General features: G+C 33.9%; 1 protein-coding gene across 1 annotated transcript; it reads left to right on the top strand.

Annotated features, from left to right (window-relative positions):
* Window positions 1-1,979: 1,979 nt before the first annotated feature.
* Window positions 1,980-10,265, top strand: LOC109215204 (receptor-like serine/threonine-protein kinase SD1-8). The gene is made up of 8 exons (XM_019379222.1): window positions 1,980-2,944; window positions 3,113-3,647; window positions 7,727-7,903; window positions 8,002-8,192; window positions 8,543-8,753; window positions 8,900-9,137; window positions 9,219-9,369; window positions 9,565-10,265. Exons 1-8 carry the CDS (start codon window positions 2,159-2,161, stop codon window positions 9,871-9,873), a joined length of 2,598 nt encoding a protein of 865 aa, XP_019234767.1. The 5' UTR covers window positions 1,980-2,158; the 3' UTR covers window positions 9,874-10,265.
* Window positions 10,266-19,319: the final 9,054 nt, after the last annotated feature.

Raw genomic sequence — 19,319 nt, 5'->3', positions numbered from 1 at the left:
CGGTTCATAATAAGTGTCCAATTTATTTTTTCATTTTGGTTCAAAATAAGTGTCCAGTTATGTAATCAAGAAAAAATTCAATTTGTTTTTACAAAATAGCCCCTATGTACATGTCTCTAAAAAGTTTTCTTACTCCTCACATTAAATGTTTAATTAGGGGTAGTTTAGTCATACTAGGTATTTTTGTATAGGATTTAGTATTTTCTTAATGGGCGTGCTAAAAGTAAATTAGACACTTATTGTGAACCGGAGGGAGTATATGAAGTCGCCTTTGTTAGAGATTGTTTAACAGCCCCTCTTCCCAATGTGGGACTTTCCAGCACGAATTTGAATTTAGCCGGATTCTAATGCAAGTACCGGATACCGAGTGAGAAAAAATTTTTTTTACACTTTTACTTATGGGAACTAAAATGTTTTCGCAATGCCAGACAAAAGTCCTAAAGTAGCAACTTGCAAATTCGTGAAAACTGTATTTTAGTCTTGTTCAATATCAACTCTTCTTTACTGACTTGATCAAACTTAACCTAACCCCACTATAAATCGTTATGAGCCAATTTGACTTTGAAAAGTGGGGTCTTATAATTATATAAACCCCTCCCTTCAACTCGAGATTACTAGGTTGACCCTATTACCTTAGATTGGTTCTAGAGAAAATATAAATTGGAAAAATACAATCTTGGTAAGTATAAACTCTCAATTAATCGTCAATGCTGAAATGACAAAAATGTCCTTGATGTTTGAGTAGGTTTATAGAGGTCCCTTAAATACATTCCTAAGGGTAATTTTGGTCCTTTAAGTTTGCTAAAAGTGAACACTTTTAATATCCATCAAATATTTATTCTGACAGTTAGATTAAACAAAAGCTGGGAAAAAAAAAAAGATTTAACAGGGACAAATATTAAATATCAAACCCATAGGGGACACCCCGTGCAAATTTTCTTTTACTATACAAAAAAGTACTTTCTTTTACTTGTCTATTTTAGTAAATCAAGAGAATTTTTTTTTCTTGTTTAACCATTCTCATTAACTAATGATTTTCCAAAAAAAAAAATCAGTTTTTTTAAATGCTATCATTTTTATGGGTGCTATGGTAAAATATATATTTTATTTATTATTTTTTAAGAGGAGTACAAAGTTGATTCTAAAGTAAAGTAATAACTTGGACCAAATTTATTGGATAAAGTGAATGATAAAAAGAATCGGAGGAGGAAGTAGTGAATAATACTTCATCTATCTCAATTGATGCAATGTAGTTTGATGTGGCGTGATGTTTAAGAAGAATAAATCACTATTGAAACTTATGGTCTTGCAATGAGATTATTTTTTATTATAAAAGTATGCCATAAAAGATAAAACAAGAATTTTAAACTTAAATTATATTTAAATATAAAGGACAATTCGGTACACAAAGTATCCCGTATTCACGCAGAGTTCAGAAAAGGATCACACCCCTACGAATGTAGGCCACTTACCTTAATGCAAGCACTAGTGGCTACTAAAAGCTTAATACTTTTTAATGATTTACATAAAAAAAAAGTGTCACATCAAATAAAATGAGATAATACATCTTTTTTGTTGGACGGAAACAATACTAAGTGGGCTTTTGGACATAAGAATTGTAAAATCTCAACAACAAAAAAATCAAGTGAAAATGGTATTTAAAAATTAGAGTTGTGTTTGGACATGAATATAATTTTGGGCTGTTTTTGAATTTTTGTGAGTGATCTGAAATGAAAATTTTGAAAACTAGTTTTTTGGTGTTTTTTAAGTTTTCAAAAAATTCCGAAATTCATCTTCAAGTGAAAATAAAAAAATTCATTGCCAAATACTAATTTCGAAAAATAAAAAGTAAAAAAAAAAAAAAAAAAAAAAAAAAAAAAAAGCTTTTTGTATGGCCAAAGGGGAACTAAAAGTGAATTTTGAAGGAAAAGACAATATAAAACCCATAAAGAATCAAAACTCGGAGGCTTTGTGAGTGGGAAGACGAACGAGAAATGGTGGGTATCTAAAAATACCATATCTCCCTTTCCCTTTTCCTATCAAACAATTACTACACAAATATATCAAAAAAGATGAAAACTACCAAACTTCCCATAAATGTCCAAATATCTATAGAGAAGTACAAAAGCTAAGAAATAGCCAATTCTTGAAGTCAACAATGAGAAACATTAACAGCAAAAAACACCATTTTTACACATATTTCTTCTTCTCACTTCTAATTTCACAAATTCTTCTACCAATTCTTGCATTACCAACTGATACAATTACTACTACAAATCCCCTTACCATAAACCAAACTTTAGTTTCAAAAGAAAAAAAGTTCAAATTAGGTTTCTTTAGTCCAGGTGGTCCAAATTCAGACAAATGGTATATAGGAATATGGTACAATGAAATTCAAGATTCAACTATTGTTTGGGTTGGTAATAGAAACAACCCTGTAACAAATTCATCATCTCATGTTTTAAAAATTAGCCAAAATGGAAATCTTGTTTTAGTTGATGGAGCTGGAAATTCTATTTGGTCAGCAAATCAAGAATCTGAGACTACGGCGAAAAACACAGTAATCGCTCAGCTTCTTGATTCTGGAAACCTTGTTGTTCGACATGAAAATGATGAAAATGAAGAGAATTATTTATGGCAGAGTTTTGATTATCCTACGGATACTTTATTACCTGGAATGAAACTTGGATGGGATTTGAAAAGTGGGTTAAATAGGAATATAACATCATGGAAATCTCCATTTGATCCAGCTCCTGGAAATTATACATTTAAACTTGATATAAATGGATTGCCAGAAGCTTTTTTGACAAATAGAGATGATATTTTCTATAGGAGTGGACCTTGGAATGGAGTTAGATTTAGTGGTGTTCCTGAAATGAAACCTACTGAGATTATGGCATTTGAGTTTCAAATGAGCAAAGATCAAGTTTACTACACATTTCAGGTACGTTAAGCACGTGAAAATTCTTTTTTTAGTAATGACTGGTGATGAGATTCGAACTTAGGACATCTGTTTGCTCTGATACCATATTGAACTGTGTGACTGTTTTATCTAAAAGTTTAAGTTGTTAGAGAAAATATGTTTTTATTTACTTTATTATGTTTTCGATAGGTACTAGACAAGAAAATATGTTCAAGATTGTTAGTGAAGCATAATGGCTTTTTAGAGAGGTATACTTGGATTTCGACTAGTAATGTTTGGAACAGGTTCTGGTATGCACCAAAAGATCAATGTGATTTTTACGAAGAGTGTGGAGTTTCAGGAATTTGTAACGCGAATCTTTCGCCAGTATGCAAATGTCTAGTTGGATACAAGCCTAAAAATCAAGTGGCATGGGATTTAAGAGATGGATCAGATGGATGTGTTAGATATCATGATTTAGACTGCGAAACTGATGTTTTTAACACATTAAAGAACATGAAATTGCCTGAAAGTTCAAGTTCGTTTGTCGATACGAAGATGAATTTGGATGAATGTGAAGAAAAGTGTAGGTACAATTGTTCTTGCACGGCGTACACCACCGCGAATATTACTGGAGCAGGTTCTGGTTGTGTCATTTGGACAACTGAACTTGTTGACATGAGGCAGTATTCAGCGGCAGAAGGTGGCCAAGTTCTCTACGTTAGAGTTGCTTCTTCTGACGCAGGTATGTTTTCATTTATTATATTTTAGTCCAAATAAGTCGGAATCAGCTATATTTGGATATTTTTTCATATGTGCATTAATTTGTGGCGCATAATTTTTTGGAATAGTTCGCGGTTAAGATTGAACTACAGTAGGAGCGAGTTGAGTCGACTCAATTGCTGAAGCGGTTGGGTGTTGGTAGAGATATGGTATTTTTATTTATTTGTTAGGTTGGACTTATATTATAAGCAAAAAAAAAAAATATATATATATATATATATATATGATAGGATAACAGAATTATAACTTTAGACGAATTAGGTCTTGGTGTATTAATCCACTCTAACTTCTTGTCGAATTTTAAACCATATCTATTGAAGAGAGTTTAATTCCTGTGAAGAGAATAGGTATACTTCTTTTATCTCAAATGATCTGTTGTGATTTCTAAAAAAATCATTTCAAATTATTTATTATTTTAGGAGCTCAAGACAAAATTAATTGCTTTTCTCTCATTTACCGATCCCTTAATAGTAATGGTTCTTGAAGATGGGGATATCACATAAATAAATTAAATATTCAATGAAGAGAGATTGTATTTTAAGACATAAATAAGGGTAAAATAATCAAAAATCTCTTTTAATTAATATTTTCTTAAGAGATATAAAAGAGAACGACAGATAATTTACGATGGGGAATAATCTTTTATTAACCCATATAACTTAATTTTCTTTTAATCTTATCAATGAGAGTTATAATTAATAGAAAAGTAGTTGCCTAGTTGCTATGTACCACAATTTGGAAAACCAAGAAGCTAGTACATTATTGATTGAGTTCGTTAACTCCTGACAAAGACTTGAAAACAATAAGTTTTCAAAGTTATTTTCTTGCTATATAATTATATATAGAGAGAGACATAATCTTTGTGGTAGGCACGTTTTTCCACTTAAGTTTCCTTTTTCTTATTTAAAAAATTTAGTATGCGTTGTGCATTGAAAAAGAAACGAATCTTAACCTAAACATATGAAATGTTAATTGAAATTAAGCCCTAAGGTCCCCATCTCCAAATCAATCAGAAAGGTGACTTATATCGTCATCGACTGTTAAGAGTTTGTTTTTCTCCATTGATTAGATTGAAAAGGTTACTTAGTTAGAAAATAATGCATCCATATAAATTTTATATATTTTTTACCGAATATAAATAGTTTCTAGTGCGGGTTAAAAGTGGAAAAAATCCGAAGAAAAATCTACTGAACCCAAGTTGTCTTTTCTTAGGCCCCGTTTGGCCATGAGTTTAGCCAAAATAAATTTGGGATTTATTTTCAAAACTCATGTTTGGCCATAAATTTTGCCCATATTTTGGCCAAATCCCAAATCCCAAATTTCAAATTTCAAATTTCAAATCCCAAAATCAGCTATTGAGCTGATTTTGGGCCAAAATTCCAAAACTTGGGAATTATATACATGTTTTTCCAAAATAAAGTTGAAAAATATGTTTTGAAAACGTATGTCCAAACACATTTTCATCTTCAAACCAAACTTCACCCATATCAGATTTTTCAAAACAAATTTGGGATCTATGGCCAAACGCTAGCTCAGTAAATGGTGGGAAAGGGGCTTAAAATATCGTCATAAAGTGATCGAAGCGTGCGTTAGCTTTTTTATTTTGTACTGTCAACGCGAATAGTTGCGTGACATAATGAAAATTACATTAGTTTTTTTGTTCTTTTGCTGCTATATTTCCTTGAGGATATTATGGGTGTGTTTGGTTTGAAGGAAAATGTTTTTATGAAAAATAAGTGATTTTTATTTTTCGGTGTTTGGTTAGGTAGCAGAAAATATTTTTGATGAATATATAATTTAGGCAAACATCATATGAGACGATATGGGTAAGAGTGGGGGAAGTTTGTAGACCGGGGTCTAAGGACTGAAGTGGCAGTGGCGATGTTAGAGGGGGTAGGGGGTGTGGAGACAGAGGCGGATTTAGGATTTATAGAGCATGGGTGCATACCAAATAAAGGAGAAAAAAAAGTGCTGAGTCGGAATTGATCCATGTTTCTTTGAGTAAATAATTAAGTACTGAACAAGTGCACCATTCAATCTTTATGGAGCATGGGTGCCAATACACGTAATATTGGACCATTCTAGGAAATACGTACATAAAATACTTAGTTTTGTGAAGGGGCCATGGGTTCACGGCCCCCGTAATTTTGGTTGTAGATCTACCGCTGTGTGGAGGTTGGGGGGCTGGGCGCGGCATGGGTGGGGTTGGTTGGGAGTGGAGGTTGGGCTGGGGGTGGGAAATAAGATGGGGAAGGTTGAGAAAGAGTTTTGGAAAATGTTTTTCTCATTTTGATAGTGAAGTCATTTTCCTCCCAATTAGAGAAAGATGAGTCAATGAAAAAAATATTTTCCAAAATATATTTTTCTTTCATAACAAAACACACCCAATATCTTTTTCTTTTTTCCAACTTTGACAATGATGGAGAAACTAAAATTAGTGGATATATGAGTTCCTAAAATAGTGCCAACTTGGTCCTAAAAATTAGGTAAGGTTCACGAAAAAGATTCTTCCCAAGATGGATAAAAAGCAATTTGTTGGACTGTATACCTATACCCTCTACATTCCAAAAAAAGTCATATGGCCGATTATTTTGACTTCGATTAATTTCAAATACATTATATGACTACTTCTATTTTTCATAATTATGGTTTACGATTTCAATAAATGTAAATACGAAAAACTGCTTTTGCCAAAGATTTTTTCCCACACATATTAACCTGCAATAATAGAGAAGACATAATATGCACCCAGTGGTCAAGAAAGTACAACAACAATAATTATTATGCCTAAGTTCAGGTCTGATATATAAATCTTCACTGTCCATGTCCCTCCATTTAAACTCGTATAGAAAAGAATAGTTTCTCTAATACTAGAGTTTTTTACATTTTCTATTGGCATAAATATCACTCCTAAAGAGAATGTTTTACATATGTCCCTTCTGAAAATTATTCAAGCAAATTGGAAACATAAAGCTTTATTTGAAATGAGAAGCTAAGTTGCTCCGACATGGTAGTTTAGGTGCCGCACCCGTGTCGACACGACACTAGTATGAGTATGGGTATTGGATGCGCACCGGATCTAGTCAAACAATTTTGGGTATTTTGACCACGGCGTATGAAAATATTCAAGATGAGATACAACTTGATTCTCGAAATCAGAACCAAAACTAGGGTAATTTTGAAAAAATAGCATACTTTATCTAGGAAATCAATCCTAGACTTATTTACAACTTGAAAATAAAAGAGAAATCTACACTTTACAATCTATTAGTAAATATTCCATAAATTTCTCATAAATTTAGAGATATTATATTTTTGAATTATTTTTAGTCGGATCCCTGCACCCGTATCCATACTAGGATCCGTATCCCCGAATCTTAGAATTCACATCTCGAAAGATCCGACCTCTAGATCTGCACCCGTGTCGGATACTCGCACCCGTGTCCGAGCAACTTAGATGAGAAGACATTCGTATTGGATCATTTTCCCCCCATCTGGCTTGAATCTTTTTCTACTACTACTACACGCCAAAAAAACCCTGGAATTAGCTATATTCTTTGTCGATGATCTGTCACTAAATCGCTATCTCGTCGCTACAAACTTGATAATCAATCCCTAAATGGGGTTAGCGACGGATTTTTCTGTTTAGCTACAGAACTTGTCCATCGCTAATTCCTGTTTTGTTAGTAGTATTCAGTTTTTGTTCCTTCAAAAGTTTCCATTCAGCTTTAGAATTTGGTAGAACTGATCATATAACTGCAGTGGTATAGTCAAACTTCATGATGCAGAGGAAAAATTTAAACTCTGTGGGTTCAACCCTGAAGAATTTTGCCATGAACCCATTGTATGTTTAAAATTACGGGTTCAAATCTACTATTTATTACAACTTTAGTAAATTTTTATGCATAAATTTATGTTTCGCGTCGGAAGTACTGGGTTCAGTTGAACCCGGTGTTACAACTCTACATCCGCCTCTGGCTGTTGCCTGTATAAGTTTTTTTTTTTATAAAAACAATTCATTTTGAAATTCTTAAATTTCAGCACAAAGTGGAAGTGTGGGATCAGGAGATGGTTCTGGCAAGACGAAACGAATCGCTATGGCTACTGGAATCACAGCTGGTGTTGTTCTTTTGCTAATCGGAGTAGTAAGCATTCGGTTATTATCAAAAAGAAGGAAATTACAAGGTCCAATATTAAGAAAGAAGACAAAACAAGGAGGTATTAAGGGAAATTAAACTACTTCATAATTAACCAGAGATTGTGTTTTTTGTGAAAGGTTTTATTGTCTGATGCATATTTCTTGCTATTTAAACCAGGCTCTAATCAAAGAAGTCAAGATCTTCTAGTGAATACAGCAATTATTCCAAGTAAAAGAGAAATTTCTAGTGAAACTTCCGCGGACGAATGTGAATTACCATTATTTGATCTCAGTGCCTTAGCTGTGGCTACAGAAGATTTTTCTGATGCAACTAAGTTAGGCCAGGGCGGTTTTGGTTGCGTTTACAAGGTAAAGCTTAGCCAGATGTGAAAAACCTATGTTGCTCAGATCTTCCAAAAATGTCGCTGCACACGTATCAAAAATGTCGCAGCGCACGTATCAGATCCTTCAAAAACGCATCATATTTGGAGGATCTGACATGGGTGCGGTCACATTTTTAGCGGACCCAAGCAGTGAAATGTGAAAAAACCTGTGTTGCTCGGATCTTCCAAAAATGTCGTCATACCTGTGTCGGATCCTCTGACATTGGTGGCTGGTACATGACATTTTTAATTTAGAGGATTCGAGCAATATAGGATAAAAACTAGTCCATTTATGGTAAAATGTGAAGTTACTAAGTAAATGAACTTTTTGATCAGGGAATAATTGATGAAGGTCAAGAAATAGCAGTGAAAAGGCTGTCAAAGAATTCAGGCCAAGGAGTCGAAGAATTTAAGAACGAGCTACGATTGATTGCAAGACTTCAACATCGAAATCTAGTCCGGCTTCTTGGCTGCTGCGTTGAGATGGAAGAGAAGATGTTGATATATGAATACATGGAAAATAAAAGCTTGGATTCAATCTTGTTCAGTAAGTCCTTTTTGGTTTTATACTTCCTTATGAGTTTGCCGACCATAACTTGCTTGGGACTAAGGCGTAGTTGCTGCTCTTGTCGCTTACTTTCTTACGAGTTTGTTTATATACTCTTGGACTTAAAACTAATATATGTATCTCAGATAAGCAGAAAAGCTTGTTGCTTGATTGGCAAAGGCGATTCAACATTATTTGTGGAATTGCGCGGGGGCTTTTATATCTTCATCAAGATTCAAGATTTCGGATTATACACAGAGACCTTAAAGCGAGCAACATTCTTCTTGACAAGGAAATGAACCCCAAAATATCAGATTTTGGTATGGCAAGAATTTTTGGAGGCGACGAGACTGAAGGAAATACAAAGAGAGTAGTCGGAACCTAGTAAGCAACATCACAATAATTCCTTAAATAATTCATAGAACACTTGAAAATTTCTCTAAATCCAATTTTCTTTTAATGCAGTGGTTACATGTCTCCTGAATATGCGATGGACGGTCTCTTCTCTGTTAAATCGGATGTCTTCAGCTTCGGTGTTTTAGTGTTAGAAATAGTAACAGGGAAGAAGAACAGGGGATTTTATTATCAAAACAACCAAAGAAACCTTCTTGGCCATGTAAGTATACCGGCTACAGGTTCATTTCAATCCATAACTTTCCACACTGAGCATTGATACATATGTAAAAACCTACTAAAATCTCAATAAACATTAAATCTGAGCCTATAATTGTAACAATACAATGTGTTTAATGCTGAAAATCTTAAAAGCTGAACCCATAAATTTAATTCCTGGATCCGTCTCTTACTGCAGGCATGGAGATTATGGAGAGAAGGAACAGCCTCAGAACTACTTGATACAGCGGTTGGAGAATCATTTTCTCCGTGCAAAGTAATGAGATGTATACAAGTCGGGCTATTGTGTGTTCAGGAGCAAGCAGAAGATAGACCGAACATGGCAACCGTTGTATTGATGTTAGGGAGTGAAAGTGCAACATTACCTCAACCTAAGCACCCTGGTTTTTGCCTGGGGAGAAGACCAGTTGATGAACACTCGGAAACTATTTACGAAGAAACTTGCACTGTGAATCAAGTTACAGTTACCATGCTTGATGCCCGGTAGTTGAAAGTACGGACAGACTGGTTGGCTTACTTCTACGTAATAGAATAGAAATTCAAGGCAAATTCCCCTGATGGGAGCGAACATAAGGATTACTCGACGAACATAAGCAAAATTGTATAGTACATAAATACTATAAGAGGTTTACAATTTTCTCTTGTATCTTACCTTCTTTCTTCTTTTAAAGAATGTTTTGTTTTTTTGGGGATCTAGCAGAAATAGGGTTTTTTCTCATTTCATGAAATGGTGATGTTCTGATATAGATGTGTTTTTTTAGTACTAATGTAACAATTGCATAGTTAATTTTCCATATAGCTAAAGTTCATTGTAAATTAGTTGTATTATTCATTGATGTGGTTCAATGAGATTAATTTGTGCCTTCTTTTTTCAATGGATTTTCCTGCTATTGCATTTATTATAATGTACATAACCTTTATTATATAAATAGATTGCAATGTGTCCTTTTGCTAATATTTCTTGATTGTAGATTTCAGAGCTAGTATCTATTCTGTGAATATTTAGCTTTGACAGGTTACACTTAAAGTCAAGCCAGGCTTAAAAGCAATATGTATAATCAAATACAGTCAAGAGAGGTTCACAACAAAAGGATTTAGTCAAGACTGAACGATAGTATTCACCATAATTGGAGCTAAGGATTATGAATTAAAACTGATTCAGGGAACCATACAAAAGAAAGAAGAAGATAAATGCACTTAATAGAATTTGATCTGAAAGATTTTGATTCAGACATTTATTAAGTGGAAACAAATGTGGCATAAGTTTGTCGGCCTAAGTCTTGTAAAAGAAATTATTATATGTGTAAGTGCAAATAATAGTTTTGTTAAATAAATAACATATATACACAATAGACCAACATCGTTTGAAAATAGTATAAAGCAAATATTAATTTGTGACATGAAGTAAACCTTTAATATGCCATGTCCAAGATTCAATTTGTCTCGGTTATAAGTCAAATAACGATAATAGTGAAAGTACAAGAGGGGGAGTGAATTGTGGTTTATTAAAAAATAGTTGACTAAGGATGAGATTAGTCGACTAGATCTCGTGCAGAATGCAAATAGAGATAAACAAACAGAAAAGTAAACAGAACAACACACAAGATTTGTTATACTGGTTCGGTACCGGTGTGGTACTTACTTCCAGTATCCCTTGGGTCACAAGAGTTCTCTTAGATCTTGAAAATAATTATGGCAATGATGGTTTTAACTCATTCACCACCAACGGAATGTAGCAGCTATATATTATGAATGTTGACACAACTCTCTTTTGCGTTCTAACTCTTCCTATCTTTGTGACACTGGTAAACTGAGAAATACAGTGTTTATGCTAAGAAGTAGAGAGACTTAGAAGACAACGTTCGTAGTTTCGCTAATCTTCTTTATGAACTGAGCAGACTTCTTATAGGAGAGTTTGAGAGCCGTTACAATTTGTCTTGATTGAGGCACAGAATCCTCTAAGAGATTTAACCCAAGGGGTGTCTCTCGAATCCTGCACTTGAGATGGGCTGGATTCGTTCATGACTTTCCTTGTCACGTCCTTATTTTTTATGGAGAGTTTTGAGCTTTCGACTTTGCTGATTGAAGATGCCGGATATTCTTTGATCGTCACTTGGTATGTTCTTGTTTGATAGTCTTGACCTCCTTCAATTGAGACTGAGAGGGCACGACAGATTTGGTTTCCTTTTTTAAGGCTTCTTGTCCTTTGATTCAACATCATCTCCTTTGGTTTAGACATCATCAACTCCTTTGATTCAGCATCATCTCCTTTGGTTTAGACATCATCAACTTCTTTCCTTTTGACAGCTTTCTTTCTTTTTGTTGATACCTTGATTTCTGCAATCAATGTAAATAGGTTGTCATCATTGAAAGTAGATTTAGATTTAACAATCTCCCCCTTTATGATGATGACAATAAAGAGAGAGTAAACAGTAAATAAATTTAGATAAGTATAAACCATGTATACTTCCCTTTCATTATGCCTGCTCCCCCTGCGTTTGTACTTATCATTGCTCCCCCTGAGTTGATGCTTTACTTCTCTACTGTACTGTTCTCCCCCTTTGACATCAATCAAAAAGGAAAAAAATACAGGCTGAGTAACATAGGAAGTAATATTTATAAGAACAAACTAGTTAGAGCAGCAAAAGTAATGCCTACAGCAGAGGCATAGAGGATGGTTCATACAGACCTAAGCAAAAATAAGCTGTAAGACCAAAATCAAGCAAGCAAAAGCAAAGCAAAAAAAAGATTGTTTTGAACAACATCAACACACAAATACGCATTAGCGTCTTCCCGGGAAATACTTGAGGGTGTTGATCACTTGGGTGCAGAAGGAGTCATAGGAATTTTCGACATCTTTGACAAGCTTATCCATCTTTTCTGTCATAGAGTTGAATGTCCTGGTTCCTTGCCTCCGTGTGGCTCCTATATCCATCCTAAGCTTGGACACATTTGTACCTGTCTCTTTAGTGACTTCCCTGATCTTGTCCACCCGTTCTTTCATCTCAACAAGCAGTAGTTTTACCCCATCTAGATATAGCTAAATCTGCTGAAGATTTTGAGAGGCAGTCGACTGAGATTCTTGTTGTGCAGTATGAGCTTCAACTGGCGCTGGAAAGCTTTCAACTTTGGCGCGCTTAACCCATCTATCATCACCAAAAGCGTAACCCATCATTGAAAAAGTTATCTTATCATAAGTGCTGGTAATATGCTTGGGTGAGAAAGGTGCCAAGTCTACCTTCATAACTTCAAGAATGTGTGAGATAAGGAGACCATATGGTAAACAAGCAGCAGAATAACTCTCAAGCATGTATTGGCAAATCCACACAAACCAGTCCAGTCTTTTATTATTAACAAGACAATAAAGGACAAAAACATCTCTAGTGGATAAAGTGTTAAGGGACCCAGTTCTGGGAAGTAAAGTAGTGGCAATCATGTGGGCCAAAACACGGTGTTCAAACTTCATATTCTTGGGACCAATATCATGAGGGTTATCAGACAGAAAGGCTTTTGATTCTTCAAAAGAGATTTCAAAATTTTTTGGCCAAGAATTTTGCACAAAGACATCAAACCCACTAAACTTAGCAGAGAAAATCTTCAAATTGATAAGGGTCTAGAACAATTCGAGTGCCTAAAATCATGGATACCAAATCGTATTTATCATTCACAAATAAATTTGCATAGAACATTCTCACAAGCTCTTCATAAACAGAGTTCCCAATAGTATCAAACAGAGAAGAAAGATGTTGAAAATCAAATATAGCAGTCACATCACAGTTCAAATTTTTCATAAGAGAAAGACTTACAGAGCGTCCATAAGCCATAGATTTTGACTTATAAGACTCAAACCTTGCTTTTTCACTAGGTCCATAGAAGATCAATTTGTCCTATGGTCCGAATCCCATACTTTCTATCTTTCTTTTTCTTGCATGCAGGATTTTTGGGGGGTTTGCTCCATGGGCTTTTTTCCTGCCCTTTTCTGGCTAATGGGAAGATTTTCTGAAGATTCACTACTCTCATTATCTGTTTTGAGAAAATCCGAGTCGATGGATGACTCCAGGTCTACAGTTTCTTCAGGGTTGAGGGTTTTTGAAACCTTCTGCTTCGTCTGGTTGTAGTGGAAGAGGAAAGATTTTTTTTCCATGGTGAGAAATTTGCTTGATGAGAATGAGAAGTGAAAAGAAGAAGAAAGGGTTTTTAACAGGGTGTTGGGAAGGTTGAAGAGTCGTCTTGGCTATTGGAAAGGGCGGGTTCAAAATGGAAGTGACCTTTCTGGAAGGATGTTTCGGCGGTACAGATGGAAAAGTAATAATGATACTTACAGCAAATTAAAGTTAAACACTCATAATAAAGGAAATAAAATATTTTAGAAAGATAAAAAAGATTTATTTTACAAATTTGGTACAATGCCAATCTTTTTTCGTAGTAAACAAAATCTTTCCTCTAAAAGAGGTTTTGTAAAAATATCAGCAAGTTGAGATTCAGTTCTAATGAACTCTAATACAATATCACCTTTAGCAATATGATCACGGATAAAATGATGCTTGATTTCTATATGCTTTGCTCTAGAATGATGCATAGAATTTTTTGACAAACATATGGCACTAGTATTATCACAAAATATAGAAGTAGAGGTAAGAGATAGATCGTAGTTGAGAAGTTGATGCATTATCCCCAAAACTTGTGTACAACAGCTTCCAATAGCTAAATATTCTGCTTCAGTTGTTGATAAGGCAACATAATTTTGTTTCTTGCTATTCCAAGAAACTAGTGCATTTCCCAAAAGTTGACATGTGCCATTGGTACATTTCCTGTCGATTTTATCACCTGCAAAATCTGCATCTGAAAATCCTCTTAAATCAAAATTGTTAAAATATTTTCATCCTGTTCTCCTCCTTCCTCTTCCTCTTCATCTTCTGGTTCAGCCGCAGTTTCTTTGAAGGAAACTGTTTTTTTCTTTTCTTGTTGAATTTGCCTGTCCAAGTGAGTTTTCTCAAAGGCTATTAGATCACCTCTAAGTTCATCATAGGACATTTTGTCAAGATCCTGACATTCGAGAGCAATGACCTTTGGCTGCCAAATCGTACGTAGACTTCTGAGAATTTTCCGACTTGTTCTCTGCTCTTTATTGTTCTACCAAAGGATTTTAGATCTCCAAGAATATTGCTGAACCTGGGGAACATTTCCTCTGTAGATTCTCCATACTTCATCTGAAATAGCTCATACTTAAGAACCAAAAGATTTATCTTTGTTTCTTTTACCTTGTTGGTTCCTTCATATGTGACCTCCAATTTATCCCACATTTCCTGAGCAGTTTCACAGCTTGAGATCTTTCCATACTCTTCACCTCTGATAACATTGTACAGTAGATTTTTTGCTTTAACATTCACAGTTATGACAGCAGCTTGTTCATCAGTGTAATCATCCAAATCAAGTGGATCAGTTGATACTATGACTTGACCATTCTCATCTTTCCTCGGGGGAATTGGAAGATTTCCCTTTTTGATCACCCGCTAGACTTTGATGTCATATGACATGGTGTATGTTTCCATACACACTTTCCAATGAGAAAGTGTTGTCCGTTAAAATATGATGATCGTACTTGAGAGGTTCCTTCTTGAAATAATGCACCAACGACTGTATTCGATTCCATGATCTTTTCCTCACTAGCTGTTAAGCAAAATTTGTTAGCCTTGCTCTGATACCAATTGAAAGTACAAGAGGGGGGTGAATTGTAGTTTATTAAAAAATAGTTGACTAAGGATGAGATTAGTCGACTAGATCTCGTGCAGAATGGAAATAGAGATAAACAAAGAGAATAGTTAACAGAACAACACACATCGGTACCGGTGTTGTACTTACGTCCAGTTTCCCTTGGTCTCAAGGGTTCTCTTATATCTTGAAAATAATTACAGCAATGATGGTTTTAACTCGTTCACCACCAATGGAATGTTGCAGCTATATATTTTGAATGTTGACACAACTCCCTTTTGCGTTCTAACTCTTCCTATCTTTTATGACACTAGTAAACTGAAGAATACAGTGTTTATGCTAAGAAGTAGAGAGACTTAGAAGACAATGTTTGTAGTTGCAAAAATCTTCTTTATGAACTGAGCAGACTTCTTATAGGAGAGTTTGACAGCCGTTGCAATTTGTCTTGGGTGAGGCACATAATCCTCTAAGAGATTTGATCGAAGGTGTGCCTCTCTAATCTTGCACTTGAGATGGGCTGGATTCGTTCATGACTTTCCTTGTCACGTCCTTATTTTTATGGAGATATTTGAGCCTTCGACTTTGCTGATTGAAGATGCCGGATATTCTCTTTGATCTTCACTTGATATGTTTCCTTGATTGATAGTCTAGACCTCCTTCGATTGAGGTTGAGAGAGCACAGCAGATTTGGTTTCCTTTTTGATGGCTTCTTGTCCTTTGATTCAGCATCATCTCCTTTGGTTTAGACATTATCAACTCCTTTGATTTAGCATAGTCTCCTTTGGTTTAGACATCATCAGCTTCTTTCCTTTTAACAACTTTCTTTCCTTTTGTTGATACCTTGATTTCTGCAATCAATGTAAATAGGTTATCATCATTAAAACTTAGATTTAGATTTAACAAATAGAATAACACCGCTAACACAAAATCTTGCTATCCAAGAAAAGCTTGCAGAGATCATAACACAACACCAAAAACAAATATAGAATACATTATGGACATCTCCAAAAGAAATGGTGAATATGTTGGGTGTGCGAACAAAGTCCCACATTGATAGCTGAAAAGGTTGGGAGCCCACATATAAGGTGTAGGGATCTCTTAATGGTGTGTGGCCTTTTGGGAAAATTCGTGCGAGCTAGGTCCAAAGCAAATAATATCACTCTATGTTAAGAGTGTATTTGGGCTAGTTTAGCCCAACAGAATTTTATTAACAGGCCGATGGGAAAATCGAAGAAGAAACCACATTAATATTGATGGTGTTGGGTGTGTTAAATATACATTGGTAGTTGAAAAGATTAGAAGATTACATATAAGATATAGAGATCTTTTAATGGTATGAGACCTCTCGGGAAAGATCGTACGAGCTTAATCAATAGCGTATATCACACTACAGTAAAAGTGTCGTGGGCTGATTTAGCCCAACAGATAGTGATAATTCTGACTTGCCTCACCCTTTGGTAACACTGAACTTTTTCATCCACATTCGACTGCTTGGACAAAAATTGGTCAGACAAAACTGAATTTTCCACTCACATGTTTCCTAAATATATTCATGAGGCAGGTCCCATTCATAGATCATGTGACAATTTTGTTTGTTAGAAAAAAAAATTAGAAACAAAGACCACATTGAGTTTAATATTAGTGTTAGTTTATAGGCTATGATTAATAATAATGGATGAAGTAAAACAAGAAAGAAAGAAAGAAAGAAACAGTACAAAATTTAACTCCAAGAAAAAGTTAATAAAATAACAGAGATGTTAATTTCGCGGATGGTCATTAAACTTTTACTTTATTGCACCTTATTGCACCAAAGCTGTTATATTTTTATAATAAAAAAGAGTTTATGTAATATACACCTTTCGTTTGAACAATTTTTATACCACCAGATCATACGTATTTTTTGTAGCAGGTAATCTATCTTACTTTCAAAACCCTACAACATTATGTATCTATAGTTATGATATACATAGTAGCTAAATATGAAAATTTTGTGGCTAAATACTTTAGCTAAAAAAATTAATAATTTTCATAGCATTTGTAGCAAGAAGTGGCATAACTAAAAATTAGCTACAAACTTTAAACGGTGGAATTACAAATTTCATATTTTAAAGAGGCTTACCTATATATCTATTCGTTTGTTGATTTGATGTGCTAAAAATAGCTTACACTAACACTGTATACAACTTAAACTCATAAAAAATCAATCAATTTTATTTAAATGTCAAGTCACTAAGCATTATTAGTAAGAAAGAAGTAACTCAACTTTACCTAAGTATCGCAATTTATTTTTTCACAAACATAATTTATACTCCCTCCGTTTTAATTCAGATGAGGTAGTTTGACTCGGCAGGGAGTTTAAGAAAAAAGAAGAAGACTTTTGAAACTTGTGTCTTAAAAGCTTAAGGGGTAAAATCTTTGTGAGACCATGACATTTGTGTGGTTATAAAAGCTTCTCATTAAGGGTAAGATGGGTAAAATGAAGATTTTAAAGTTAAATTATTTCCAAATTTAGAAACGTGTCATTTATTTTGGAACAGACTAAAAAGAGAAAGTACCTCATCTAATTTTAAACGGAGGAGTATTGGGCAAAGATCGTTTTTAGCCTGCGGTTACATCGGTAGCCGCAAAAGTGTATAAATTTTGTATATGACATAAGAAAATATATATTTAATGTATATATATACAAAGAAAATATACATTTTCAAATATTGTCTTAAAAGCTGCTATACAACGTGATTTTCCCATTTATATTTTCTTGATAGAAATCTTAAATCCCAAACGAGATCATTATCCGAGGAAGTATGAGGTCCTAAACATGTTGTCAACCAACACACATTCAAAGCCTTAGGACCCACGGGTCTCCTACGTTAACAATTAATTACACAGAGAGAAACAGATAACAGTAAAATTGGAAAATAATGCAAATAATGTACGTACGTCCTCCATCTAGAAACAGTACGAAAGCATTTAATATTCATTATGTTGGGTAGATGAGCTACATTTACAGCAAGCTTTTACAGTGATACTAGTATGTCAACTAGCTAGGTCGAAAGGTAATAATCATGGATTTCACGTAAAATAGATCTCCACTTTTCTTTATTTTCAAATTTGACCAAAACCAAATAACAAGTTTGGTCACATTGAACTATCCATGTGGCTGAGAGCCCTCACAGTCCAGGCACAACGACGCAATTATCATGGGCCACTACAACATTATGCGTATATAGCTACGAAAACTTAGCTACAGATTTAAAAATTGTAGCTAGTACCTAACAATAGCAAAAAATATTCGAGTTCCATAGCTATTTACAAATTTATAAAATTTCTTAGCCACAAAAATCAAATTGGCAAAACTAATTCCTCATTTTTGCTACAATTGCTAACAACTGTGGCAATACTTACATAAATAGCTACAAATTTATTGCTACAATAATTTTTCGTAGCTAATCATAATTTTTTGCCACATGATAAAAGTCACTGTAGCAATAGTAATCTTTTAGCTACAACAAATTATTTGAAGCAAAATATTGAAGCTAAATAAGTGTTTTTGCTTCAAGTTATAAAACATTGTGGCAATAGTTAAATGATGTAGCCATGGAGTTATTGCTACAATAAAATTTCATAGCTAATATTTGTTTTTACTACGAGTTAAAATTTACCGTAGCTATAGCAACTTTTTAGCTATTGCAAGTAATTTAAAACAAATATTGTAGCTAAATAAATATTGTTTGCTTCAACTACTAAAATACTGTGGCAACAGTTGATTTAACAGCTACAATTATTTGTCATGACAAGATAATATAGTCATGAATTTATTTTTGAGATAAAATTTCGCAGATAATCATTATTTTTTTGCCATAAGTTAAAACTTACTATATCAATGGTAATCTTTTAGACACATAAAATTATTTAAAACAAAATCGTGTAGCAAAATAAATATTTTTGCTTCAAATTATTTAAAAAATAGTTAGCTTAGCAATTACATAGATAGAACAAAATATCTAGTTATTTATCACTAAGATTATTATTCATATGAATTTTTGTATAATTTTGATATATTTAGATACACTGAAAATATCGAATTTAATATGGTTAATATCTACGTTAATTGGAAAACTAATCATATGATATATTTCATTAAATAAGTGTTAGTTATAAGTTCCATTTATAATTAAAATAATAAAATTATATCTAATTAATGAATAAATAACCATTTAACAA

The sequence above is a fragment of the Nicotiana attenuata genome, unplaced genomic scaffold (genome assembly GCF_001879085.1).
Source record: "Nicotiana attenuata strain UT unplaced genomic scaffold, NIATTr2, whole genome shotgun sequence".
NCBI lineage: Eukaryota > Viridiplantae > Streptophyta > Magnoliopsida > Solanales > Solanaceae > Nicotiana > Nicotiana attenuata.
Note: the sequence above shows the minus strand (reverse complement) of the source record. Positions and strands in the feature narration are given on the sequence as shown.

Coding starts and splice junctions, on each gene's coding strand:
- LOC109215204 (XM_019379222.1), top strand. CDS start 2,159: ATGAGAAACATTAACAGCAAAAAACACCATTTTTACACATATTTCTTC. Junction 2,945..3,112: donor AAGTTTACTACACATTTCAG/GTACGTTAAGCA, acceptor TGTTTTCGATAG/GTACTAGACAAGAAAATATG. Junction 9,370..9,564: donor AAAGAAACCTTCTTGGCCAT/GTAAGTATACCG, acceptor CTCTTACTGCAG/GCATGGAGATTATGGAGAGA.